Below are 23,119 nucleotides of genomic sequence, written 5' to 3'. Positions count from 1 at the left end.
GGGTCCCCAGTAAATGTCAACTGAACTGATGGCATTGCTCAAAGAAGAGGGAAACCGCGAGGGTATTGCCAGCCCCACCCCTCATTCTCACAACCTCCACCCAGACAGAGGGAGCCAAACCAGGCCCAAGACCTGCATCTGGTTGTTTTTTTAATTGAATGCAGACTCATTCATAGAAAACAGAGCAACCATAGCATGGGAACAGACATTAAACGGAGCTCTGAAAAGAGATCAGACCCTCCTCCTTTCCCCAGCTCAAGGGAGAGCTATAAAAACAAGGTGGGGAGAATAAAACACATTCCCAATCCCCAAGGCAGAGGCCTGACCTCACCTCCCCCACCCTTGGCATCTGGAACAGACCAGGTCGGGTGAAGGGGATCCAAGGCCCAGAGCGGCCAGGGGAACCAGAGCTGGGACAACTCAGTGTAAACTCCAAGGTTTCATATGTGTGGCATGTGTGTGACTAACACAGAACTTGGCTGTAGACTGGACGGAAACTTAGAAGCCAGCCCTGGGTCCTACAGTGAGGCTGGACCAGGGACAAGGAGGGGAATAGTGTGTCCCTTCCCCAAGCCCCTTTCTAAGATAGGCACTGGGGCTCCTGCGGCCATGGGGGAGGCAGGATGGGCTGGGCTCTTTGTCTGTCTCCCCCTCTTTTGCCTCTGGACATTCCTGGGCAGTGTCAATGGCACTGAAAGACCCCCATCTGGGGCTTGGCAGGCCTAAGGGCCTGGAAAGCAAAAGAAAGGAAAGGGGTGCATTGCCTTCCCTCCAATCCTGGTGCCAACATCAGTCTGGGGGCTGATGGGATAGGAAGGTGACCTCAGAATTCAGCCCTTCAGATCAAAGGCGGTTCTCACGTGTGGACTGACCCCTCACTGCTAAAGAGCTGGTCCCGAACCGGGTCAGAGGAGGAAGCAGCACTGCCTGGGACCCCTCACAGGCCTTAGCACCAAAAGCCTGGCACCAGCTGACCAACCCCAGGAACCCAACATCCCCATCCATCCTGGCTGACCAGAGTGGGCAGTGGTGGCCGCCAGGTACAGACCAAGAAGAAGTGGCGTGAACCCTGGTGTAGGATGGAGAATCAGGTCCCAGGCCAGGGCCTTGGAGTAGAAGCTCAGGGAAGAAAGGGCTGCGGGTTCCAGGCTCGGGGGGAGGGGAAGGACAGGTGGAACGCAAGGCATGAGATGGGCAGGGAACACTTCGCTCCTTCCTCTTGGAGAAGGACAAACGGACAATTGACAGATGGGGACCCATGGAAGGCCCCAACACTGAGAAGAAAGCAGCAATTTGGCCAACATCCGGGGCTTCGGGGGAGCAGGCCTCCTCCCTGGCCAAGGGCAGGAGCAAGGCTCAAGGCCACCCCCATGACCGTCCCAGACCAAGCCTGGGCTTGACCTTGCTGTCCCACAGTCACCCAGCACTGGGCAGCAGGGCTGGGACTCACACCCTCGGCCCTACAGGGGCTCGGGCAGTGAGGCGGAGGAGCTCAGGGCCCCACGAGTGAAGCGAGGGGGTCCAGCTCCCGCTAAAAGACATAGATCTTGTCCCGCTGCACGGTGTCCAGGTCATCGTCCAGTGTCAGCAACACCTGGGGCGGGGTGGAGTGGGGTGTGGACACGTTGAGTCAAGCACAGGAAAGAGGCCACCTCTACCTCCTCCCCAGACTCCCCGCATACCAGGAATGACCCGAACATGGCAATGGAGGAGAGAAAGTGCCAGATGTCGTGGTCATCGAAGAAGTCCAGGAGGATGCAGTCCCGGTTGTGCTCCCTTGACTCTGCGGGGGTTTTCTGGGGAGGAACAGAGCGAGCTGCCTGCTGACCCCAGCCGGTCAGGCAGGATTAGACCCCAGCTCCCAGCGCCTCCAGGCACTCCCTGTTCACAGCCCCAGCCCCAGGCACGAGAGCACCCCTTTGGGGCTCACCCCTTGCCTTTTCCCACATCTAAGAACTGGCCTTTTGTTGCAACTGTCTCCCTGAGAACTCTGGTCATGGTTCCAGTGAAGGGTAGGAAGGGCTCCTAACTCCCTCCCACACCTTGGCCTCCACCCCCTGCTCTAATCAGTCCTCCCCTCCCACACCCACCCCTAGGCTCACTCTTTCCAAAGCACTAGAGTCAGGTCACGCCACCCTGCCCAAGGACAGCAGCAGCCATGACCTAAGGCACTTGAGGTCCCCCATGCTCTCCCCACAGCCTCTCTTCAGCAAACACTGGCAGGACCTCACTCTGTGTCTGGGAGCTGTCTGTGCCCCTTGCTGAGGCCCCAGAGATGACCAAGAAAGACCTGCCCTGCCTTCAAGGAGCCCACAGCCTCCACTCAGCTCCCAAGCTAATGCAATCACTGACCTCAAAGCTGCCAGCATCTCTTGGCCACAGAGCCTTTCCCTATCACCCCTGGGGCCTTTAAGGCCAGGAGCAGGGCCTGCCTCCTCTAAGCTTTCTTGGACCTTCTAACTCACAGAAGCTTTTCTGTCCTCTGCCCTCCTGTATGTTCCCTGGCCTGTCTTGCCTACACCCTGATCTCGTGCATCACGTTATAAAGAGCAAGCCAGGAACTGATGGCCTCTCTTGAACTAGATTATAAAGGTTTCAAAGGCAGAGACCCTGCCAGCCTTAGTTTTGATCACAACAGGTGGCCTACGAGGCAGAGGGGAGAGCCTGACAACTCTGACTTCCAGTCCCAGCTGTGTCACTAGTGGCTGTGTGACCCTGGGCAGGTCACTTGGCCTCTCCGAGCCTTGGCTGCCCCATAAAGTAAAATGGGGGTGGGGGGGTGGGGAGGATACAGCCATGCTGGTATGTTGAGTGTTAGGAGAATTAAACAAGAAAACAGCTGTGACAGAGCATGAGAGAAGCTCATAAATGATTTTTGAAAAGAGAACTGGCCATTTGCAGGCTCACAATGAGCCTGGGGGCGACTCCCCAACCTCTTGGCAGGAGGACTACTCACCTGCCAGGTGCTGAGTCCCTGGAAGAAGAAGAAGAGGGCAAAGCCCCAGACCACCGACGTGCAGACGATGCAAAGCAGGGGGATGAGCTTGATCCTCTCCCCGCTCCGGAGCTAGAGGGGGCGGGGAAGAGCTGCCTCAGGGCCCCGCCCCGCTTCCCAGCTTTCAGAAACCTTCTTGCATTCATCCCATCACCCCATCGCTACACAGCTCAATGTGTCCCCATACTGGCAGCCTGGGGTCCTCACCCCTGATTTCTGGGCCTCCTGGCACCCAGAACCCTTTTGCTGCGAGGTGTCGTGGCTGGGAGCTCCTCTCACACTGGATGGCATGAAGGCCCCTTGGGAAGCGCATGGCCCTCGGAGATCCAAGCCCACCACAGACTCAGCGAGCCCCACCTCTTAACCCCTCCTGCACTGAAGCCTATCCTACTGTGGCCTGAAGGGCTACCAGTTTCACAGGCCACACTTAGAAGAGAGAAGGGGCTCGGTAAATGGTCTGAGCCTGTAGCTGGCTTCCAGGGAGTCCGTGCAGAAGACGAGCTCCTCCCCTCCTCAAAACTCACTGGTGTGGAAAGATGGCCAGAAAATCCCCACCCCCTCTTGATGCTGCCCCAGATGGGCTGTGCCATCTCCCTCCCCCAGAAGCAGAGCAGCAGGCAGAAGAGGCTCGGCTGTCCCTACTCACCTTCATTATGATGTAGAAGGCAAAGTAAAGAAGCAGGTTGCAGATGCCAATGGCCAACAAGTAGGAGGCGAAATCATTGGGACGCATGATGAGGCCGTAGGCAGCCCTGGCAGGAGGGGGGAAGAGCTGGTGACACACAGGAGAGCCAAGAGCAAGAAAAGGGTTGTCCCTCGCCCCTACCCTGTGTTTTGTGATGAGGTGGGGCTGGGCTCAAACACCCACAGAAAATCCTAGAACCCCGGGGGCCAACACCTCTCTCCTTGGCCCCCATTTCTCATGCCCATGGGGCAAATTTGTCCATGGCCCCCAAGGCAGCCAGTGGCTGGCCAAGTCCCCAGCTGTCCACCCAGCCTGGCTACACAATGGCTAGACTCACAGCGACCAGTTGATAATGTTGCCCATAACCAGCAGCACCATGCGGTCCTGGAGGGAAGCAGAGACACGGGAACTGAGACAGGCAGAGAAGTGGAGGGAGGCCCAAGTCGGGGGGTCCCCACCTCTCCCGGGCTCTCAGCTACAGAGATGGAGGAGGAGGGGCCAGGAGCTAGGCAGGTACCACGTAGAGGGGCCCGCTGCACTGCCGGATGCAGTCCGTGTAGAGAACGTGGAGGATGCGACGGCAGATGCCTGAGTCTGCAAGAAGGGAAGATGCTGAAAGGCGTGGGCACCCCTCTACTCCAGCCCCTGGTCTGTGCCAGCCGAGAGGACCCAGGGCCTTTGGGAGGCACATGCCAAGGCCCAGTCTAATTCTGCACCCAGCGGTTCCTCCAGGGCCCTCGGGACGCCAGGTTCCCAAGGCCCCCGAGCCCAGCCGGCCCCAGGCGAGCCCTCACCCAGCTTCCAGCGGCCCATGTAATAGAGCTGTGTGCTGAGCAGCAGGGTGGAAATGATGTGAATGATGGAGAAGACGATCCAGAAGGCGGTGTTCCCTTTGCCAAAGACCTGTCAGGCCACGGAGGGCAGGGCTGAGGAGGCGCAGAGGAAAGCTGCTCCCCCGGCCCGCCCTTCCTTGGGAGATGCTGGGTTGCCGCAGCCAGGTTGGGAGGGCACCTTCGGGAGGAGCAGGGATGGCTCCTGCGGGGGTGGACGGGCGTGGGCGTGTGCACAAGCGTGCCCCTTTCCCAGCGGGGTGAGCAGAGCAGGCCCGGGCCTCACCACGCCCAGCACGGAGAAGAAGATGACGATGGCCAAGCAGGCGTAGGCGCTGTAGGCACTGGCGTTGATGTCGGGGTGCCGCTTCTGGTAGAGCTTCAGCATGCAGAGCCCCGCGATCATGTACATGAATGACGTGTCTAGGTGGAGGGATGGGGACGTGAACTCCGGAAACATCCGCTGAGCCCCAGCATCGGGGACCTGCAATTCCTTAACTGTCCCTGCCACACCACACCGCCGCCTCCCTGGCTGCCACCCGCAGTCCGACTTCCCCTGACAAGGACGACTCAGTCTGAGTCTGAGATCAGGGACTGTATCTTAATTATCTCTGTTTTCTCAGTGCTGGCACATGCCTTTCCAGAGACACCTATTTTCTACAAGCTACACACAAGCCCCCAGCCCTGGAGTCGCCTACATGGCTGAGGCTTGGGGATCCACGTGGGTGAAGGGGGATGGCAAATGCAGGCAGGTCCCCGTTCTAGGTTCAGCAGGGGAACAGACAGGCCCGCTCACCAAACTGGAAATTGGTATAGTTGGGGCAGACGTGATAGCAGGCGCTAAGCAGCCCCTCCATCATCAGGGCCGTGCCCATGGCGTAGAAGAGACCAAAGTGTTTGGGGATCCCACATTCCTGTTGGGGAGAAAGAGAAGGAAGAGAGGAGGTGAGATGGGAAGTGAGGATGGAAGGGGCCCAGAAGAGGGAGGTGGTGAGAGGGGTGGGATGGAGGTATTTAGGAAGAGCTGGGTTGGGCAGGGCAGGGCTGAGCTGGGCTGCATTATGCTGGTCAGGGCAGGACAGAGCTGGACAGAGCCAGGCAAGGCAGGATTAGCAGGTTGGGCAAGGCTACGCGTGCCAAGAAGGGTCCGGAGCTGAGGCCTCAGTGGGTGGGCGGGCGGGCGCTCTCACCAGGGCATAGAGGTCGTTGCGCAGCAGGGCCCGGTTGTGGTTGATCTCCCGCTGCAGGATGATGAACAGGAAGAGCAGCCCCAGCAGGATGTACCCCAGGTTGCTGAGGATGTTGTTGAAGGCGCTGGAAGGGGCGGCAGAGGATGTGGTGCCTGGGTCTCATGCCCTAGCTGCTTCCCCACCCGAGGTGGGTGTTCTAGAGCCCCTGCCCCTGCCCTGGTCCACCGTGCGTGCGTGTGACGGAAAAAGGGGGCTCCCGAGATGATCCCCACCTGAGGTTGCCCAGCGGGTGGGCGCAGAGGAAGTTGTAGTAGCAGATGTCCTGGTTCCCTGTGACATTCACCACCTGCAGAGGGAGTGGGGCGAGGGAAGGAGGCAGGGGCACTGCTAAAGCTCCTGATTTGGCCCACAGCCCACACCACCAGCAGCCCCATTCTGCCACAGATGGGAGGTACCACCACAGACAGCATGTGTATGCACGTGACACCAGCAAGTGCTTTTGGCACAGTCACTGTCCCCCTCACTAGGTGCAGCTGAAAACCCTGAGGTGTGACCATGTCTGAGGTTCTTGCCCCACAGTACAGAGAATAGGGAAGAGAAACTGAGACTTAATAAAGTCCCGGCTCTTTCATTTCATAAGTCTCCACAACCCAGGGAAGATGGTGTCATTGCTAACGTGCTGCCCCCATTTTTCAGATGAACCAACTGAGGCTCAGGGAGGCTGCATGACTTGCTCAAGACCACCTAGCTGGTAAGGCAGAGTTGGGATTGGAACCCAGGGCCCCTGGGCTCCTTCCAGAGCCAGGCTGGAGGCTCTGCACTGGGGGCGGGGGCCCAGCCTGTGGCAGAGGCGAGCCTGCAGCTCCGAGAGGGCACTGAGCACAGGCCTGGGAGCCGGCCCCTGCCCGCTCACCGTCTGGTAAGTGATCACCAGCTGCACCACGGGAAGAGCATAGAAGACGGCAATGGTGGCGATGTTCCTGGGGAAGGGGAGGGCGGGGTGAGGTGACAGCATGGAGAACCCAGGAACCCACTGCCGGGGGGCTCTGCCAACAACAGGAAGCCCAGCCCACTCCGCCCACTCACCAGAAGTAGATCTGGTACTTTTTCCGCAGGACGCGCTTGTCCTTGCGTGCCAGGTCAGCCACGTAGAGGTATTGCTGAGGAGAAGCTGGAGTGAGCATCCCCACCGCCTGGGAGAAGCCCCTCTCGCCCAGGTTAGAGGAGGACAAGGGGAGCCTCCCTCCTACAGGCCCAGATTCTGCCAGGCAGTGTTCTAGGCCTACTGCTTGCCCATCAGCCCGGAGGGCTGGCAGCTGAGAAGATTTCCCCTGGAATCTATGCTGCTCAGCCGCGCTCCTTCCCTTTGCTTCCCTAACATGCCACTCCAGGGGGTGGTGGATGTGCAGGGGTCCAAACACAGACGGTCCCTTCCTTGGGAACCTCTGACCAGAGCCAGCCCACCCGGGGTCAGACCTTGGTGCGAATGACATTCTTGTCTGAATCGATGTCCGCCAATGTGTCATAGTCGTCCTCCTCCACGGAGCTCATGGAGTCCAGCCGTGGCCGAGTACCCACAGGGTCCAGGGGACGGTCTGTGGCAGAAAGGAGGGAAGGGCTACCTAGTGGGCACAGGGTCTGAGACCTGTCCCCACCCACCAGGGGCAATTGTCACAATTACTAGATGATGGGAGGAGGCAAATTGTGGGCTCAGAGCGGGGGTGGAGGTGGGCTCAGGCCTGGGAGTATCAGGTGCTCCTAAGTCCTTGAGGGGAACAAAGATGGGCTCTGCAAAGAGGCCACCAGACAGGGACCACACCAGCCCTGCCCCCGACCGAGCTTCCAGGCCAGGACACTGAGCAGACCCCGGGCCCCAGATCCGAGCAGCAGGGCTGAATTGGACAAAAGTCACACTAATTAGAAGATGCCCAGCTGTGTGGGTTCTGAGAAGACACTGCCTTGGCCCCCACTGGGTGAAGACCAAGTGGGCCCTGGGGTGCAGGCAAGGGTGAGAGGCTGCCTCTAGCAAGAGCACCTGCTCCTTTATCCTGTTCTTTTCTCATGCTTCCTCCTGCGCCCTTGCTGACCAAAGCCCCCAGAGGCCAAGACATGACCCCCTGGCCACGAGCCCTGCCCCAGCAGACCAGGGAGTGAGGTGCTGGGAAACACAACAGCAAACCAGAACATCTGGCCTGGGGGGAGCTGGGGTGCCAGCCTGCCAGCATCAGGGGCCAGTGCCTGCCCATCTCAAAAGACACACGAGCTAGCAATTATTAGCATTAGATGGGGGAGCCATGCACAAAGCATCTTTCTGGTCCTAGAGCCTGCTGGCTCCAGTCAACCGCCCTGGCAGAAGCTGATTGGCAGAGCAGCGCCCACCCTCCCAACATCTACCCATGGCAATGCACAGCTGCCGCATCTGGCCAAAGGGGAGGCGCCGCTTGAACTGGTCGTGCCCTTCAAAGGAAAGGGAAAGTTACCGGGGAAGTGGGGCCAAGGAGGAAGGGATGAGGGAGGAAAGGGGCAGGGAGACAGCAAGCCTTTCCCTGGTTCCAGCATCTGGCAGAAGAGGCAGCCGCCCACCGTTGTGGTAGCACCAGCCCTGTGCCGCACAGCCCTGGCCCACCTGGCCCACTCACCCTGGTAACTGTAGGTCAGGTCCCCGGGGCCCGCACTGTCAACCAGACCATCAGTGGATCCAGTGGAGCCAGAACCATTCTCTGCAGGGAATGGAAATGGTGAGGCAGGAGGCAGAGACGTCAGGGAAGGGGACCCTGTACCCATGCCCGGGGGCTGCCAAGGAGGCCACCTTGGAGGTGGCCACCGGGCTGAGCAGGCAAGCATGAGCTCTGGCACAGACACGTACCAAAGGAGCCGTAGTTGTAGCCCTCGTACGGGGAGCTGCCAGGAAAGGAATCGGCCAGGACCCGGGGGTGACCTGCAACGAGAAGTCAGGGTCCCCTTGGCCTTGGAAATAGAGAGAGGCCAAAAGCCAGGGAGAAGAAGCAAGAATCCAGAGAAGAGAGACACAGAGGGGCCATGGTGGCAGCAAAAAATAAACACCCATCCCAGCAGAGGCAGCGCGTGGCTACCACTACCACCTGCCCCGAGGGAAACTCGTCCCCTCTGTCCTCCCTAGAGAGAAAGCAAGGCCAGGAATGACTCTCTAAGTTACCAGCAGCAAGGACAGACAGCGTCGGCCTGCCCGGGGCCCACCCAGAACCCCGGGCTTCCCCTCCCTCCCCACAGCACCTGGAGCTTACCAAGGAGAGAAGCTGAGAGAGAAGGTCCCCAGCGGGAGGGAGGATAGAGAGAGAAACAGAGAAAGGGGAGAGAACCAAAGGTTAATAATCCCAGGGATGGTAGCCGCTTCGTCTCAGGCGGCAGACAGTGTAGCCAGAACCAGACATTGGGTTAAGTCGGGCACGGTAGGGACCAGTGGGCGCACGATCCCAGACCCGTCTCCGTCTTAGGGTTCCTCCCAATCTGAACATTCCAGAAGCCCCCAGCAGGCCCTTCTTTGTCCAACCCCCACGGGAACCACCCCCCCACTATCCCCTCCAAACCACAGAGCAAACTCGGCCCTCCCTACTGGACCCTCTGGAGGTACCGCTTTCTGGGCAGGCTTGGTCCATGGCCACCAGAAGGGACTTCTTCCTCTGCCTGCAGGGACAGAATCCAGAGGCAAACCAGAAGGGCAGGAGGAAGGTCCTCCTAGACTTTGCTGGCCTGCCTTCCGCCCTCTCCACCCCGTAACTCTGTCTTCCATCCATGAGCCCAGGGGTCCTCCCAGGCTGCGAAGCAACGTAGGGTCTTCCCGTTTGAAGAAGGCTGAGGGGAGGGGCTGGTTTCCAGAGGAGAGGCCCCTGGTCACAGATCCTTACAGAGACCTGCCTTCCTAGGCCCTGTGGATGGAGGTTATCCTGGGCCGCTCAGGTCCTGCCAGGCCATTTCCCCCACATCCTCTGCCCGCCCACCCACCTACCCACCCACCCCAGAGCAGGGGACGGCCCAGGGGTTCCACTTTACCTCCAGTTCTCCCAACAGGCCAGGAGGATGGTGAGCAGATAGAAGGAGAGAAATATGCCCAGGCAAAAGAGCACGCCGCCAACGTAGGCCTCAGCTGCGGGCAGAGAGGCGGGAAGGAAAACACACCAACCCTTTCCATCACGGCAGCCAGGCCCTGGCCTCACCTCTCACCACTTTCCCCAGGATGAATGACCCAGTGGGGCTACAAATACGCCAAACATGACTCCTGTCTCCGTTCCGGCAGCTCCCTCGGCTAGAACTTTCTCCTCTACTTCTTTTTCCAAAACTCCATCTTGACTAAAGCTTCAAAACACACCTTCACGGTCCTGAGCTCCCACAGTGACCCATCCTGGGCTCCTCTTAGCCCTCGGTACCCTGCACAGCCACAGGCTCTGGTCCCTCAAGACAGGGGCATCCTAGAACCACAGCCGGAACATGGCACCCGGTACACACAGGCTTGATACAAATGTGCTGAATAAGGAATCCGTGGAGGACAGGAAGCTGCTTTTCCCTCCCATCACACTCCTTTACTTTTATCTTATGCTTTCCAGTTTACAAAGGACTCCTCTCAATCAATCACTCAGATATAAAGTAAATACTTTTTCTGTCTCTCCCTCTCTTTTTTTGGCTATGCCTTGCAGCATGCAGAAGTTTCCGGGCTAGGTCAAACCTGAGCCACCGCAGTGACAATGTTGAATCCTTAACCATTAGGCCACCAGAGAACTCTAGTAAATATTTATTAAGCACGACTAAGGGGCCTGGTATTTTTCTACTAAACTGACTAGTGAGATTAATGCGATGGATTCTACTACTCCTGTTATAAAAATGGGGAAACTGAGGCTCAATGAGATTACACTGCTCGTAAATGGCAGAGACAGAGCTAGAACTCAGTGTCTCAATCTTTTTTTTTTTTTTTTTTTTTTTTTGTCTTTTTAGGGCTGTACCCACAGTACATGGAAGTTCCCAGGCTAGGGGTCGAATCAGACCTGAAGCCACCCGCCTATACCACAGCCACAGCAATGCCAGATCTGAGCCATGTCTGTGACCTACACCACAGCTCACAGCAATGCCGGATCCTTAACCCACTGAGCGAGGCCAGGGATCAAACCTGCATCCTCATGGATGCTAGTTCCACTGAGCCACGATGGGAACTCCGAGTCCCTCAATCTTTACTCATGGATCCCCACCCCCAGTGCACAAGGCCTGCCAAGAGCAAGCCCCCCTCCTACCCTGTCAGCCTGCTCCAGTAGGTCCTCCTCACCCTTCCCATTCAGAGAACACTCCCTACCCCAGGCCTGAAAGAAGAGCCAGCAGCCAGGCCATCCCCACTCAGCCACCCACACTCACATGTGACTGCTTTTGAGACCAGCACTGACAGGGTTTTCTGGCGGTGCCCTTGATCAACCGGTTCATCTGGAAGTAAAATGTCAAACTGGCAAACCTGCCTGGAACTTGGCTAGAGTTAGAAGGACCAGGCCTGGGAGAATCTGGGGCCAAAACCCTGCATCCCATCAAGAGCCTGCCCAGCCACGCAGGCTCTTCTATCTCCCAGGAAGTGCCCAGGCCCTCCCAGCCCTAGCCAGGCCCAGGGCACAAAACGTACCTTCCACAAAGGGGTAGAAAGGCAGGGAGCCCCCACAGGCCTGGTCTTCGGTTTTCACCACCACTACCACATAAAAGCTATTGCTGGGGAAGTCTTTGCGCTGCAGGATGAGGATGAAGATGGTGAGGATGACAAGTGTCATCATTACATCATCATCAACTCTCATCACCAACACCATCCCTTTTTTTTTTTTTTTGGTCTTTTTAGGGACGCACCTGCAGCATAGGGAGGTTCCCAGGCTAGGGGTTGAATCAGAGCTGTAGCCACTAGCCACAGCCACAGCAATGCCAGATCCTTAACCCACTGAAGGAGGTCAGGGATTGAACCTGCATCCTCAAGGATACTAGTCAGATTCGTTTCTGTTGAGCTACGATGACAGGAACTCCCACCAACACCATCCTTTATCTGAATACCTACTTCAGGCCAGACATTATGCTAAACTCTTGCATATATATTATTTTACTTAATCCTCACAAAGATCCTTACAAGTCAATACTACACTATCCCTGTTGGATAGGCTCACAAGTTAGTTTAGGGTCTCATTGCCAGTGAGTGGCAGAGCCAGGATCAGCTGACTCCAGAGGCCAAACTCTGCACCTACACTACTGTTAGGTAAGCAAATGTGCGTATGACCCACCATCATGGAACCTACGGTTGTATTATTACAGTCTGGGCATCAGCCAGGAGAAAGAGTGGAGGGGGCCACACTGCCTCCATCAGTCACATAACGGGATGTCCAGGATGTCGTGAGGTGAACACATGGCCTCCCCTTCCTTGCTCCTGCACAGGTTTTAGGCTTTGCCAAGGGCAGCCCTCAGCATCAGCCAGGCCCCTTTCATACTGTGGCGAATGAAGAGATAAAACAGCTAGAAAGAGTATCTGCTCTTTCCTGTCTCTAAAGGTGATTGGGACAGTGACTCAATGCTCACACATATCAGGGACCAGCAGGGCAAGACTCAATCCTGGGAGTAGGGTAGGAACAGGGCAGGGGAAAAGGAGAAAGGGTTAGGAAAGCTAACCACCTGCCCACCCGCCATGGGGCCATGTGCATTTCCCACCTGCACAGTGATGGCTGCCTTCTTAGTCATAGTCTGGTACATGCCGATGAAGGCCACGTTGTTGTCTAGGTCATAGACAGGGCACTATGGAGGGAGGAGGAGAAAGACAGATGGGCAGGGTCCTGGGCCCCATCCCCTCTCTTTAGCTGCCCTGCTATCTACTGGTGGAGAGGAAAAGGGCAGGCAACTTACCAGGACATCCTGGATGGAGATGACTGAGCAGGGGAAGGCCTTGTTGGAGGTCACCTTGACAATGACCGAGTCTACTCCCTCCGGAAACTCGTACTTGAAGTACTGAGGACACAGGGAGGGCGGGGAGAGCCCCGGCCCATGAGGATGGTCTCTTGGCCCCTCTAGAAGGGAACAGTGTGACTCCTCCCAGGGTTGGGCAGTGGAGGCTCTCAGGGAAAAAGGCCTTAGACCACAGGCAGTCTACCACATCCCTCGACCTCAGCTGGGTGCTCAGGACAGTGCCCAAGAGGCAAGTAGGAAAGATGGCAGCCTGTGTCTGTGTCCTTCCCACGCTATCTGTCCTCTCCCACCTGAGGGCCAGAGCTCCGATTCCCGGAGAGGCCCTCCACACAGAGTACAGCCAACTTGAAGCTCCTGGCAAAGACTGCTGACCACTCCCATCCCCAAGGTCAAGGTTCCTCATTTCCCTCCTTGAAGGGCAGATGACAGGGAGGTCTTACCTGGGGCTGGGCTGCCGTGGTATTGAAGCTGAACTGCTCTCCGGTCCTGTGGGGCAGAGAAGAGCCCCCACACTGTCACCCCCAGAGCTTGGGAAGGAGGCCAGTCCTGTGGCCCCTTGCTCTCCCCTGCAGACCTGAGCACGAAGTCGTCCATTCGGCTGACGCGGAGCTGGTACGTGGTGTTGACTGGTGACAGGGTGGACACATCCACGTAGAAGAACTGGACCTCAGACTCATTCTTGGTGGGGGGCTGACACAGCGTTCGCTCCACCTTTTGGTAGAGGTACTTGCGCTGCAACCTACGGCCAGAGGCAGTCAGGACATGACTGTGGTCCTGTGACAGCCAGCATGCCACTCCAGGGGAGCAGGTGCCCAATTCCGCTGCTCTGGTCCCAGCCCCTCCCTACTACTCCTGCTGCTAGGCTGACCAGCCCCAGGCCATCTGGCGGGGCTCTGTGCTCCTGGCTCAGGGAATGGGGAGGAGAAACAAAGGGGCGCTAGGTGGTCTGAAGCCCTGGACAAGGCCCTGGGTGAGGCTCTGGTCAAGGCCCGGCCTAGGCTTACCCCCCTCCCCGATCCCCAGGCCCTACTCACATCCCTCGCAGGATCAGGGGCACCTGGAAAGACACTACCGCCTCCTTCTGGCGAACCACAAACAGCAAAGGAGCCCCCTTCTGCTTGTTCAGGACATTCACGGATACACGCACGCCTTCTGTCTGCAGAATGACATGGAAACGCCCCTCAGTCAAGCCAGTGGAGTCTCTACCCCTGCCACCAGAACACTCGGTCCCAGAGACCATGAGGCCCGCCCTCCCTTATGCCAACCGCTGTGTTCTCTCCCCATCCAGGGGGCTGGGAAGCTACCTGTGCCCCTTCTGCCAGAGCAGCCCCCAGTCTCCGGGCGGAACTTAGAGGAGAAACAGTGGGGACCTCAGGTGTCCTAAGGATACCCCCCACTGTCCAAGTTCACAGATGCACATGCCTGCACACGTGCCTGCACACACATGCACAAACGGGAGAGCGAGAAGTGCTCCCCAACTTTCTTCCTTGTGAGCCAGGAAGCTCCTATTCAACAACTCATCTGGTGGCCAGATGCCACAAGGAGGTGGGGACAACAGGGGTTGTTGAAAGCCAAGAAAGCAGAGTTTTCCTTAGCTCTGACCAAGCGATAGGGCTGTGGAGAAGCCACTTGACATCGCTGAGTCTCAACTTTCCCCTCTGTAAAATGGAGACACTCCCACCCTGGGTAAATGGAGGAAAGGACAGTCGGAGCTTAAAGAAAAAAATAAAACCAGATAAATCCTGGGAATGCTTGGGCTGCTTGAAACTCAAGCCCTAGGACAGCAAATCCAGAGAGGTAGAGGCCATGGCTCTCAGAGTGACCCCACATGTGGGGGAAAAAAGAGAAAGGATTCAGAGTGCTGTGCTGGCTCAGCAGGTTAAGGATCGGTATTGTCATTGCAGCAGCCTGGGTCGCCTCTGTGGCACAGGTTCAAATCCTGGCCCATGAACTTCCCACACACCAGGCCAAAAAAAAAGAGCGAGAAAGGACTCTAAACCAGATGAGATCAAACTTCAGAAAACCCAATCCCTCCTTATTCTGGAAAAAATAAAATTGGATTCATATTCTGAACTCCACTAATTCTTAGTAAATCCAGTCCTGGTTAAAAGATGAGCAAGAGGACATGAGCCAGGCTGCAAGAGTCCAAATCTCAGCCCTGCATGGGTCTAGGCTTCCCAGACCCTGCTATGCCCGCGTTCAACTCATTCAACTCACAGCTGGGGAAGAATCGAAAGAGAGGTCAGAATGAAGAAGATTCTCCCCGGAAGACAAACTCCTCTCCCACCAGACCTGAAGGTGGCTGTATCTCCACCACCTTCAACTTACAAGGCCCAGCTGGCAGGAAGAGGGCTGGGCGGGTCCCAGCAGTAACAGCAGCTTAGGAAGTCCTGCTTTCACCTCCCTGGGGTGTCTCAGCTATAATACCACCCCACCACACACACCCCCACTGGGCAGAGCCTTTCAGTTTGGGCCTGTTTCATCCTGTGGTGTTTACTGGGCCAAGCTTACTAGCAAGCCTGCTCCTGCTTGCTCCCAGACCTCACAGAACCACTGGCTTCTGGATGAGGGGTAGGGAGCAGGCCAGTCCTGCTCAGGCTACAGCTGGTGGAACGGAAGGGATCAAAAAGAAGATGGGAATGAGGCAACTTCAAAAACTGTCCAGCAGGAGCTTTAGGAAAGGAAAAAGGACTGGCAAGAGGGTCCGGTGTGGTTTTGGGACTGGCAGAGTCTCCTTGCCCCGGTCTCCTCACCCACTCACCACCAGCCCCCAGCCCAGCCCCTTCCCTCACCCGGTTGCGGGTCACTGTATGGTTGAAGGTGTAGATGTTGACCAGCTCGCTGTTGACCTCATCCACGTAGGTGCGCTCAAACTCGGCGTCTTTCTGCGAGACGTTCTTAGGCCCCAGAACCCCCAGATGGCTCTCGACCGAGGCCACCAAGAGTGCCAAGAAGGCCAAGCCCGGAGCGAACATGGCCCCGGCAGGGCGGCAGTGGCGGCGGCGGCGACAGGCGACAGGACACCTCCAGGGCAGGTTGCGGCTCTGGCCGCAGCTTCCAGCATCTCACCAGGACCAGAACTTTAACCCCGGCCTGAGATTAGGAATCGTCCCCTCCCAGGAGCCATAGACACACTCTCAGTAGCCCGAGAGGGGAGGGGGCGGCTAGAAGGGGGAGGGGAGAGCTTGGGGTACGGGCCACAGGAAGGGGTCCCAGCTCGCCAGGGACAGAGCACTGTCCGGAGACCCGGCGGACGCCCGCCAGGGCCCTGAGAGCGAGGAGGCGGCTGGTTGCTGGGAGCCTGGAGACGCCGGGAAAGGGGGGCGAGGGAGGGAGGAAGGGAGGGAGGGGAACCCGGCGGCGGGGGCGGCCGCGTTGGGAGGAGAGTCAGAGGGTGAGAGGCGTGACAGAGGTAGAGACCCGACGCCGCGCGGCTCGGCGAGTTTTGGGGGCGCCGGCCCTTTAAGGGCGGGCGGACGCGGCTGCTTCGGCGCTCGGATCTCCGGGGAGTGAGCAGCGCCGCGGGGCGGTAAACAGCTGGGTGGCTGGCCCGCCCGCTGACGTAAAGGGAAACTGACACGGATTTAAAGGGCCAGGCCCGCGCTTGGGCCTTAAAGGGGCCGCCTCCTTCGGGCTGGAGGCCTGCCTCTCCAACTCCTATCCAATTAACGCCTCCTTTTTCATTATCCTGCCCGTCTCTGGAAGCTCACTTTGGATTAGACGGACGTTGCCATGAAGGCTCTCCAAGTGTTGGATTCTCATTGACAAATTCTTTTCTATCCTCAGACGTAGGGATCTCCTCCACCCCACCTCTGCTTTTGTCACTAACATCCTTCACCCCTGGGCCGGTTTTTTTGCCTGGTATCTTAAGAAACGAAGAACTTCAAACAACTAGGAAACTGCCGGAGAAGGGGAAGCTGAGACAGAACTGCTGATGGAATCCCTGCGCACTCTGGCCTCCCACTGCAGCGGCTACAGGGCTTCATGGATTGCGGAGCTTCAATCTTGCTGGGCTGATTTTCCTCGTCTCTGTTGAGGCAGATACAGAGCTTATTGAAAGGTAGTGACTTTCAGTGTAAATTGGTGAAACCTTTTATACAAAATATTTTGGCACCATGTCTTCAGTGGTAAGGAACCCGACTAGTTCGATCCGGTCGATGCATGTTGGATCCCTGGCCTCACTCAGTAGTGTAGGTCGAAGATGCAGCTCTGATCTGGCAGTGCTGTGGCTAGGCCTCAGCTGCAGCTCCAGTTCAACCTCTATCCTGGAACTTACATATGCCGCAGGTACGGCCCTAAAAAGCAAAAAAAAAAAAAAAAAAAAAAAAAAAAAAAAAGGAAAGAAGGAAGGAAGAAAGAATGGATAGGAAAGAAGGAAAGGAAGGAAGAAAGGAAGGAAGGAAGGGAGAGAAATGAATACACAATCTGCATAGCCCAGGCAACTATGTCCAATCGCTTGTGAGGGAATATGATGAAAGATAATATGAGAGAGTGTGTATAGACGTATGGCTGGGTCACTTTGCTGTACAGCAGAAATTGACATAACAATATAAATCAACTATAATAATAATAAAAAAAGAAACACTGCTATCCTGAGCCTGATGTGATTTGACTGGTCTACCCTGTGCCAGTATCTCTGATGCTGTAAACACCACAAGTTGAGGACCAGAGCGTCTCTGCCATAGCCTGGCTGTATTGAATAAGCCCAGGCCGCTCATGGTGGTGGGTAGAAGCCTTACACCTGTGCCTCAGGCTTTGGTGCAAAATGTGCCCCTAGGTTTGTTTAAAGTGCACATCCAGGAGTTTCCATTGTGGCTCAGTGCTTAACGAATGTGACTAGGAACCATGAGGTTGCAGGTTCGATCCCTGGCCTTGCTCAGTGGGTTAAGGGTTCGGCGTTGCTGTGAACTGTGGTGTAGGTCACAGACGTGGCTTGGATCCCACGTTGCTGTGGCTCTGGCCTAGGTCAGTGGCTATAGCTCCAATTAGACCCCTAGCCTGGGAACCTCCAGATGCCGCAGGAGTGGCCCTAGCAAAGACAAAAATAAATAAATAAAGTTCACATCCATACACAACGTACAGTGTTTTGTCTTTTTGTGGCCACACCTGCAGCATGCAGAAGTTCCTGGGCCAGGGATTGCCCTGTGCCACAGCAGTGACAACACTTAACCACTAGGCCACCAGGGAACTTCCATGACTTACAGTTTTTGAATCAGTCTCTGGAGGTGGAACCCAGGAATCTGCATTTTAAGAAGCACTCGGAAACTTGCTACGCTCAATAAATTTTGAGACCTGCTGCCCTGGGGCCAAACAATGGTGGACGATCAATATTTCTTTTTGCTGCCTTTCTCTGACCAGTATCTTGGAAAACATGGATTCAAATAAGCCCAGAGGGCATCCTTCCCTTTTGCGAGGTCTCAAGGGCATAACCCTGGGTGTTCAAACAGGGTAAGAGGGCAGCTGCCCTGTGTTTTCTTGCCCTTCTCAGGTCTGCAGAATTTTCCTCAGCCCTTCCGCCCCACCTAAGGCTGGGGGGTGGGAGGGAGGGAGACAGCACAACCTTGTTATGAATAGGCTCTTTCTGAGGTCTGGCAGCTCTGTGAGGAGTGAAAGCTTTTTTGTTGGCTGCAGCAGTCAGCATAAAAGAAGGGCAGTGCTGGGTCTCAAAGCCAGACTGGTGAGTCTGAGGAGACGTCAGGTCCCGCGGGGAAGGCCCCCTGGCCCTCTGCGCAGGTCCAGCTATTCTGTTCTCTGCTATGCTATATAAAAAGCCCAAGCCCAGCCCTGGCGATGAAGGGGGCTGGGTGGAGTCATAAGACCAGAACACTTCCTTCCATTTCCCTGTGGGCCATCCTTCCAAGCCTGACTGCCATCCTTCCAAGCCTGACTGCAGAAAGGACCCAGGAAATGGGACCATTTACCAGGCAGCTGACAAGTGTTCCCAGATTTCCATGAGTCCAGCTCCATTTTCTGCCACAGATGTTTGAACTTTTGAGTAAGAGGATGGGAAGGAAGCTTCGGCTGGCTCAGGGGTGTTGCTAAAATGCTTTTAAAACTCACCAAGAACAGGGAGTGGCTCAGCGGGTTAAGAACCTGACATGGTGTCCTGAGGATGCGGGTTCCATCCCTGGCCTGGCTCAGTGGGTTAAGGATCTGGCATTGCCATGAGCTGCGGTATAGATCACAGCCACATTGTTGTGGCTGTGGTGTAGGCCAGCAGCTACAGCTCCAAATTGACCCCTAGCCTGGGAACTTTCATATGCCGCAGGTGCAACCCTTAAAAAAAAAAAAAAAAAGGTAAAATAAAGATTCACTAAGAGCAGAATGCTGTAGGAATCATCATAAGTGGATTAGCTGAATCCCATCAAATAATTTGGGTATCTGGGGGTTTGGAAGTGGCCTTGCCTGAGGGTGAGTGGCAGAATCAAATGAGACTTTAGAATTAATGGTGTAACTTTAACCCAGAAAAAAAAAAAAAGATTGCAAAACCAACCCCTCTGAAGGAAATGGACTTGAAGTTCTCTATTTTCATTGTGACCATGAGAAAGGACTCAGTGTATCCACTCGGAGCTCACACAGAATTTGTCCCTGGATACAGGCAGCCCCAGAAGCAAGAGTCCAAACACTTTGCATCATCAAGTTCTGTTCTTTCCCAGGGCTACCCTCATGTCTGTTTATCTCTCTGCAAGGATTGTGAAAACAGGGTACACATCAGATTAGGAATCAGTTAATGATACAGTATTTCCTCTGACATTCTAAGGATCAGATCTCATAACCGTCCTATGGGTTCATGGGATTGTGGGAAAAGCAAGGACTTTGATGCCAGGAAGTTCTACATTTAATCCCCTCACGCATCTTAGGCAAGTGATGCTTTCTGAGCCTTCAGGATCCACCTCTCGTCTCCACGGTCCCAAATGCCACAAAGCAGAGCTGGGCTTGAATGCATTCATCATCCTTAAACCATTATCTACAGAGTAGGAGGCGAGTCAAGGGAGCAGCTTTTACTGAGTGGGCAGGACTTCCTTCCAGAGACAAGACCAGATACTGCTTTTCTTAAACCAGGGCTTTCACCATTCAGATGGGGAAATGTGCACAGTTCATTCAGGCCCCGGATTTGGTTTCCTGTGGCATTGTGATGGAACCAGCATCAGGGCTTTCCAGGAAATGAGGCTGGTCATCAGGTTGCTGAAAACAAGCGGATAAATAATTGATCAATTCAAATCCGTGTCTCCAATGATCACTGATAAACCTGAGCCAGCCATCCTCCTATTTCAAGAAAGCTTCTGTCTCCGGCTAAGAAATCAGAAGATGCAACTGAAGAACGTTTTACTCCTTTCTGACTGTATCTAAAGATCATATGCGGCTAGTCCTTATTCCAAATTGTTCTTAATAGAATGGGTCACCTCTCTTTATACTCTGGTTCAGAGGCAGGCCACATCCCACAGCTGCTTCTGTTATATCACTGGTCCTCAGAGTCTTCACAAAGGTGAGTTTCTCGTTCACAATAGTTTTGTTCTTCTGAATCAATCTAGCTTTTTCTTCTAGCTTCACTTTTCCATCTAGTTCATTTTTTATTTTTATTTTTTATTGACATATAGTTGATGTACAATATTACATGTTACAGGTGTACAACGTAGTGATTCACAATCTTTAAAGGTTATACTGCATTTGTTTATTGTAAAATATTGCTTATATTCCGCATGTTGTACAACATCTTTATAGCTTATTTTATACATTCCACTTTGCTGTGGCTGTGGTGTAGGCTGGCAGCTGCAGCTCTGATTCAACCCCTAGCCAGGGAACTTCCATATGCCACGAATGCGACCCTAAAAAGAAAAAAAAAAAATTTGTATCTCTTAATCCCCTACCCTGATATTGCCCCTCTCCCCCTTCACTCTCCCCAATGGTAACTATTCGTTTGTTCTCTGTATCTGTGAGCCTGGTTATTTTTTGTTATATTCACTCATTTGGTTTTTTTTTTTTTTTTTTTTTTTTTAGATTCCACATATAAGTGATAAGATACAGTATTTGCCCTTGTTGTTGTTGTTGTTAAATGGCTACACCTATGACATATGGACATTCCTGGGATAGGGGTCGAATCGGAGCTGCAGCTTCTGGCCTGCGCTGTAGCCACAGCAATGCCAGTTCCTAGCCGATCCAAGCCGTATTTGCAACCTACACCACAGGCTGGGGCAACACCAGATCCTTAACCCACTGAGTGAGGCCAGGGATCAAACCCGCATCCTCAAGGATACTGGTTGGGTTCTTAACCTACTGAGCCACCAAATGGGAACTCCATGGATTTGTCCCTCTTTATCTGACTTATTCCACTTAGTGTAACACCTTCCAAGTCCATCCATGTTGCTGCAAATGGTAAAATTTTATTACGTTTTATGGCTGAGAGGTATTTCATTGTGTGTGTGTACATATACCACATCCCACTCATCTATTGATGTAGACACTTAAGTTGCTTCCCTAACTCAGCAATTGTAAGTAATGCTGCTATGAACATTGGGTTGCATGAATCTTTCCATGGTTCCATCTAGCTCTAATCACACAATTCCAGAAAATATCTCAAGAAATTTTGTAATAGGTATATACTGTATCTTTCTATTTTTGTTGTTCTTTATTTATCACTAGCTAGAATAATGTCTATTGTTTCTTACAAGCAGCAGCATGGTACCATTGGAAGAATAGGAACTGAAGTCAAAAGATTTGTACTCCAGTTTAAATTCTGACTGTTGGAGTTCCTATCGTGGCTCAGTGGTTAACGAATCTGACTAGGAACCACGAGGTTGAGGGTTTGATCCCTGGCCTTGCTCAGTGAGTTAAGGATCTGGCGTTGCTGTGAGCTGTGGCGTAGGTCGCAGACGCAGCTCAGATCCTGAGTTGCTGTGTCTCTGGTGTAGGCCGGCAGCTATAGCTCTGATTAGAACCCTAGCCTGGGACCCTCCATACGCCGCAGGTGCAGCCAGCCCTAGAAAAGACAAAAAAAAAAAAAAAAAAAAAATTCCAGGAGTTTTGAAGGATTTTTTTTTTTTTTTATAGCCACACCCACAGCATATGGAAGTTCCTGGCCCAGGGATTCAATCAGACCCAAGCCACCGCAGATTCTTAACCCACTGTCCTACGGTGGGAAATCCTCTGAAGGATTCTTAAAAGATGAATAACAGCTCGGCTAGCAAAGGGGCAGGAGCATATTCCAGACAGGGGGTCTCAATTTTGAGGGCAAAGGCACAGACTCAAAGTTCAGTGCTATTGGTATTAAAGTTCAAAGTAAGGGGTGGGAGGATATGAATTGAGGGCCAGGTCATGGAGTGTATTGGATGTTATATTTAATAGCTTGGATAATCAGTGATTATTCAAAGAGAATGCTGCAGTACACTGATGTATCATTGATTTTTACAGGGGTGCTATCAAAGTTTGATCAGTGTGTAAAATTTTTTGATATATATATATATCTTTTTGCCTTTTTTAGGGCCACTCCTGCAGCACATGGAGGTTCCCAGGCTAGGGGTCTAAATTGGAGCTGTAGCTGCCGGCCTACACCACAGCCACAGCAACACAGGATCCGAGCCACATCTGCGACCCAAACCACAGCTTACAGCAACGCCGGATCCTTAACCCACTGAGTGAGGCCAGGGATCAAACCCGAAATCTCATGGTTCCTAGTCAGATTTGTTAACCACTGTGCCACGATGGGAAGTCCTTGTTTGGTTTTTTAATATTTTTTTGTTCTATTATAGTTGATTTACAGTGTTGAGTCTATTTCTGCTGTACAGCATAGTGACCCAGTCATACATACATATACATTCTTTTTCTCATATTACTTTCTATCATGGTTTATCCCGAGACTGGATAGAATTCCCTATGCTGTACAGTAGGACCTCATTGCCCATGCATTCTAAATGTAATAGTTTGTATCTACTAATCCCCAACTCCCAGTCCATCCCACTCCCTCCCCCATCCCCTTCCCCTTGGCAACCACAAGTCTGCTCTCCATGTCTGTGAGTTTGTTTTGCAGATATGTTCATTTGTGCCGTATTTTAGATTCCACATATAAGTGGTCATATGGTATTTGTTATTCTCTGACTCACTTCATTTAGTATGATAATCTCTAGTTGCATGATTTGGGTGTTTTATTTTTGGCTGTGCCTGCAGCATTCAGAAGTTCCCAGGCTACGGATCGAACCCAAGCCACAGCACTGACAATGCCAAATCTTTAACCACTAAGCCACTAGGGAACTCCTTGATGTATATTTTTGATATGATTAGTTAAGCTAAAATAAACCAGCAAATAAGCAAGAGGCAAGAGGCACAGCACAAATTCAGGCCAAAGGGAGACTACGTGCTTAAGCAAAACATCTTTGCTTTGTGGCTATGTAAAATCATGTGGTTCAGTTAAGGTTTTACTGCTGCCATGGCTGAAGATTTTTCCCAAGTAGATGCTGGGGAGGGAGCTTCCCCTTCTACCACA

General features: G+C 54.0%; 1 protein-coding gene across 8 annotated transcripts; it reads right to left on the bottom strand.

The window, feature by feature from the left end:
• Positions 1-133: 133 nt before the first annotated feature.
• On the bottom strand, positions 134-16,155 carry SIDT2 (SID1 transmembrane family member 2). 8 transcript variants are annotated; one of them, XM_084976226.1, is made up of 27 exons: positions 15,435-16,155; positions 13,677-13,798; positions 13,217-13,381; positions 13,083-13,128; positions 12,583-12,684; positions 12,391-12,474; positions 11,333-11,432; positions 11,077-11,142; positions 9,730-9,823; positions 9,298-9,363; positions 8,567-8,638; positions 8,340-8,420; positions 8,095-8,157; positions 7,177-7,295; positions 6,787-6,860; positions 6,614-6,680; positions 5,973-6,046; positions 5,701-5,824; positions 5,307-5,424; positions 4,797-4,933; positions 4,475-4,583; positions 4,198-4,274; positions 4,018-4,064; positions 3,642-3,747; positions 2,957-3,067; positions 1,683-1,796; positions 134-1,594 (listed from the first exon to the last, which is right to left on the bottom strand). In XM_084976226.1, the coding sequence occupies exons 8-27, from the start codon at positions 11,140-11,142 to the stop codon at positions 1,532-1,534; spliced, it is 1,782 nt and encodes a 593-aa protein (XP_084832352.1). In that variant the 5' UTR covers positions 11,333-11,432; positions 12,391-12,474; positions 12,583-12,684; positions 13,083-13,128; positions 13,217-13,381; positions 13,677-13,798; positions 15,435-16,155; the 3' UTR covers positions 134-1,531. The 8 variants fall into 8 exon arrangements, with proteins under 8 accessions (XP_084832352.1, XP_005667437.1, XP_084832357.1 ...); XM_005667380.3 differs by having other exon boundaries at positions 9,311-9,363; XM_084976231.1 differs by lacking the exon at positions 8,095-8,157 and having other exon boundaries at positions 8,964-9,363.
• Between the last annotated feature and the right edge of the window lie 6,964 nt (positions 16,156-23,119).

This window comes from Sus scrofa, chromosome 9, assembly GCF_054392235.1.
Source record: "Sus scrofa isolate SSC_HxYL_T2T_F1_AM1 chromosome 9, Sscrofa_HxYL_maternal_Yorkshire_Landrace_v2.0, whole genome shotgun sequence".
Taxonomy (NCBI): domain Eukaryota; kingdom Metazoa; phylum Chordata; class Mammalia; order Artiodactyla; family Suidae; genus Sus; species Sus scrofa.
This window is presented reverse-complemented; position numbering and strand designations above follow the sequence as displayed.

Bases quoted from the DNA above. Each gene is read 5' to 3' on its own strand.
- SIDT2 (XM_005667380.3), bottom strand. From the start codon at position 15,617: ATGTTCGCTCCGGGCTTGGCCTTCTTGGCACTCTTGGTGGCCTCGGTC. The intron at 6,681-6,786 runs GTGAGTGGGCGG...CCCCTTCCCCAG, and splicing joins AAGTACCAGATCTACTTCTG to GAACATCGCCACCATTGCCG. The intron at 6,047-6,613 runs GTGAGCGGGCAG...CTCCCTCTGCAG, and splicing joins TGGTGATCACTTACCAGACG to GTGGTGAATGTCACAGGGAA.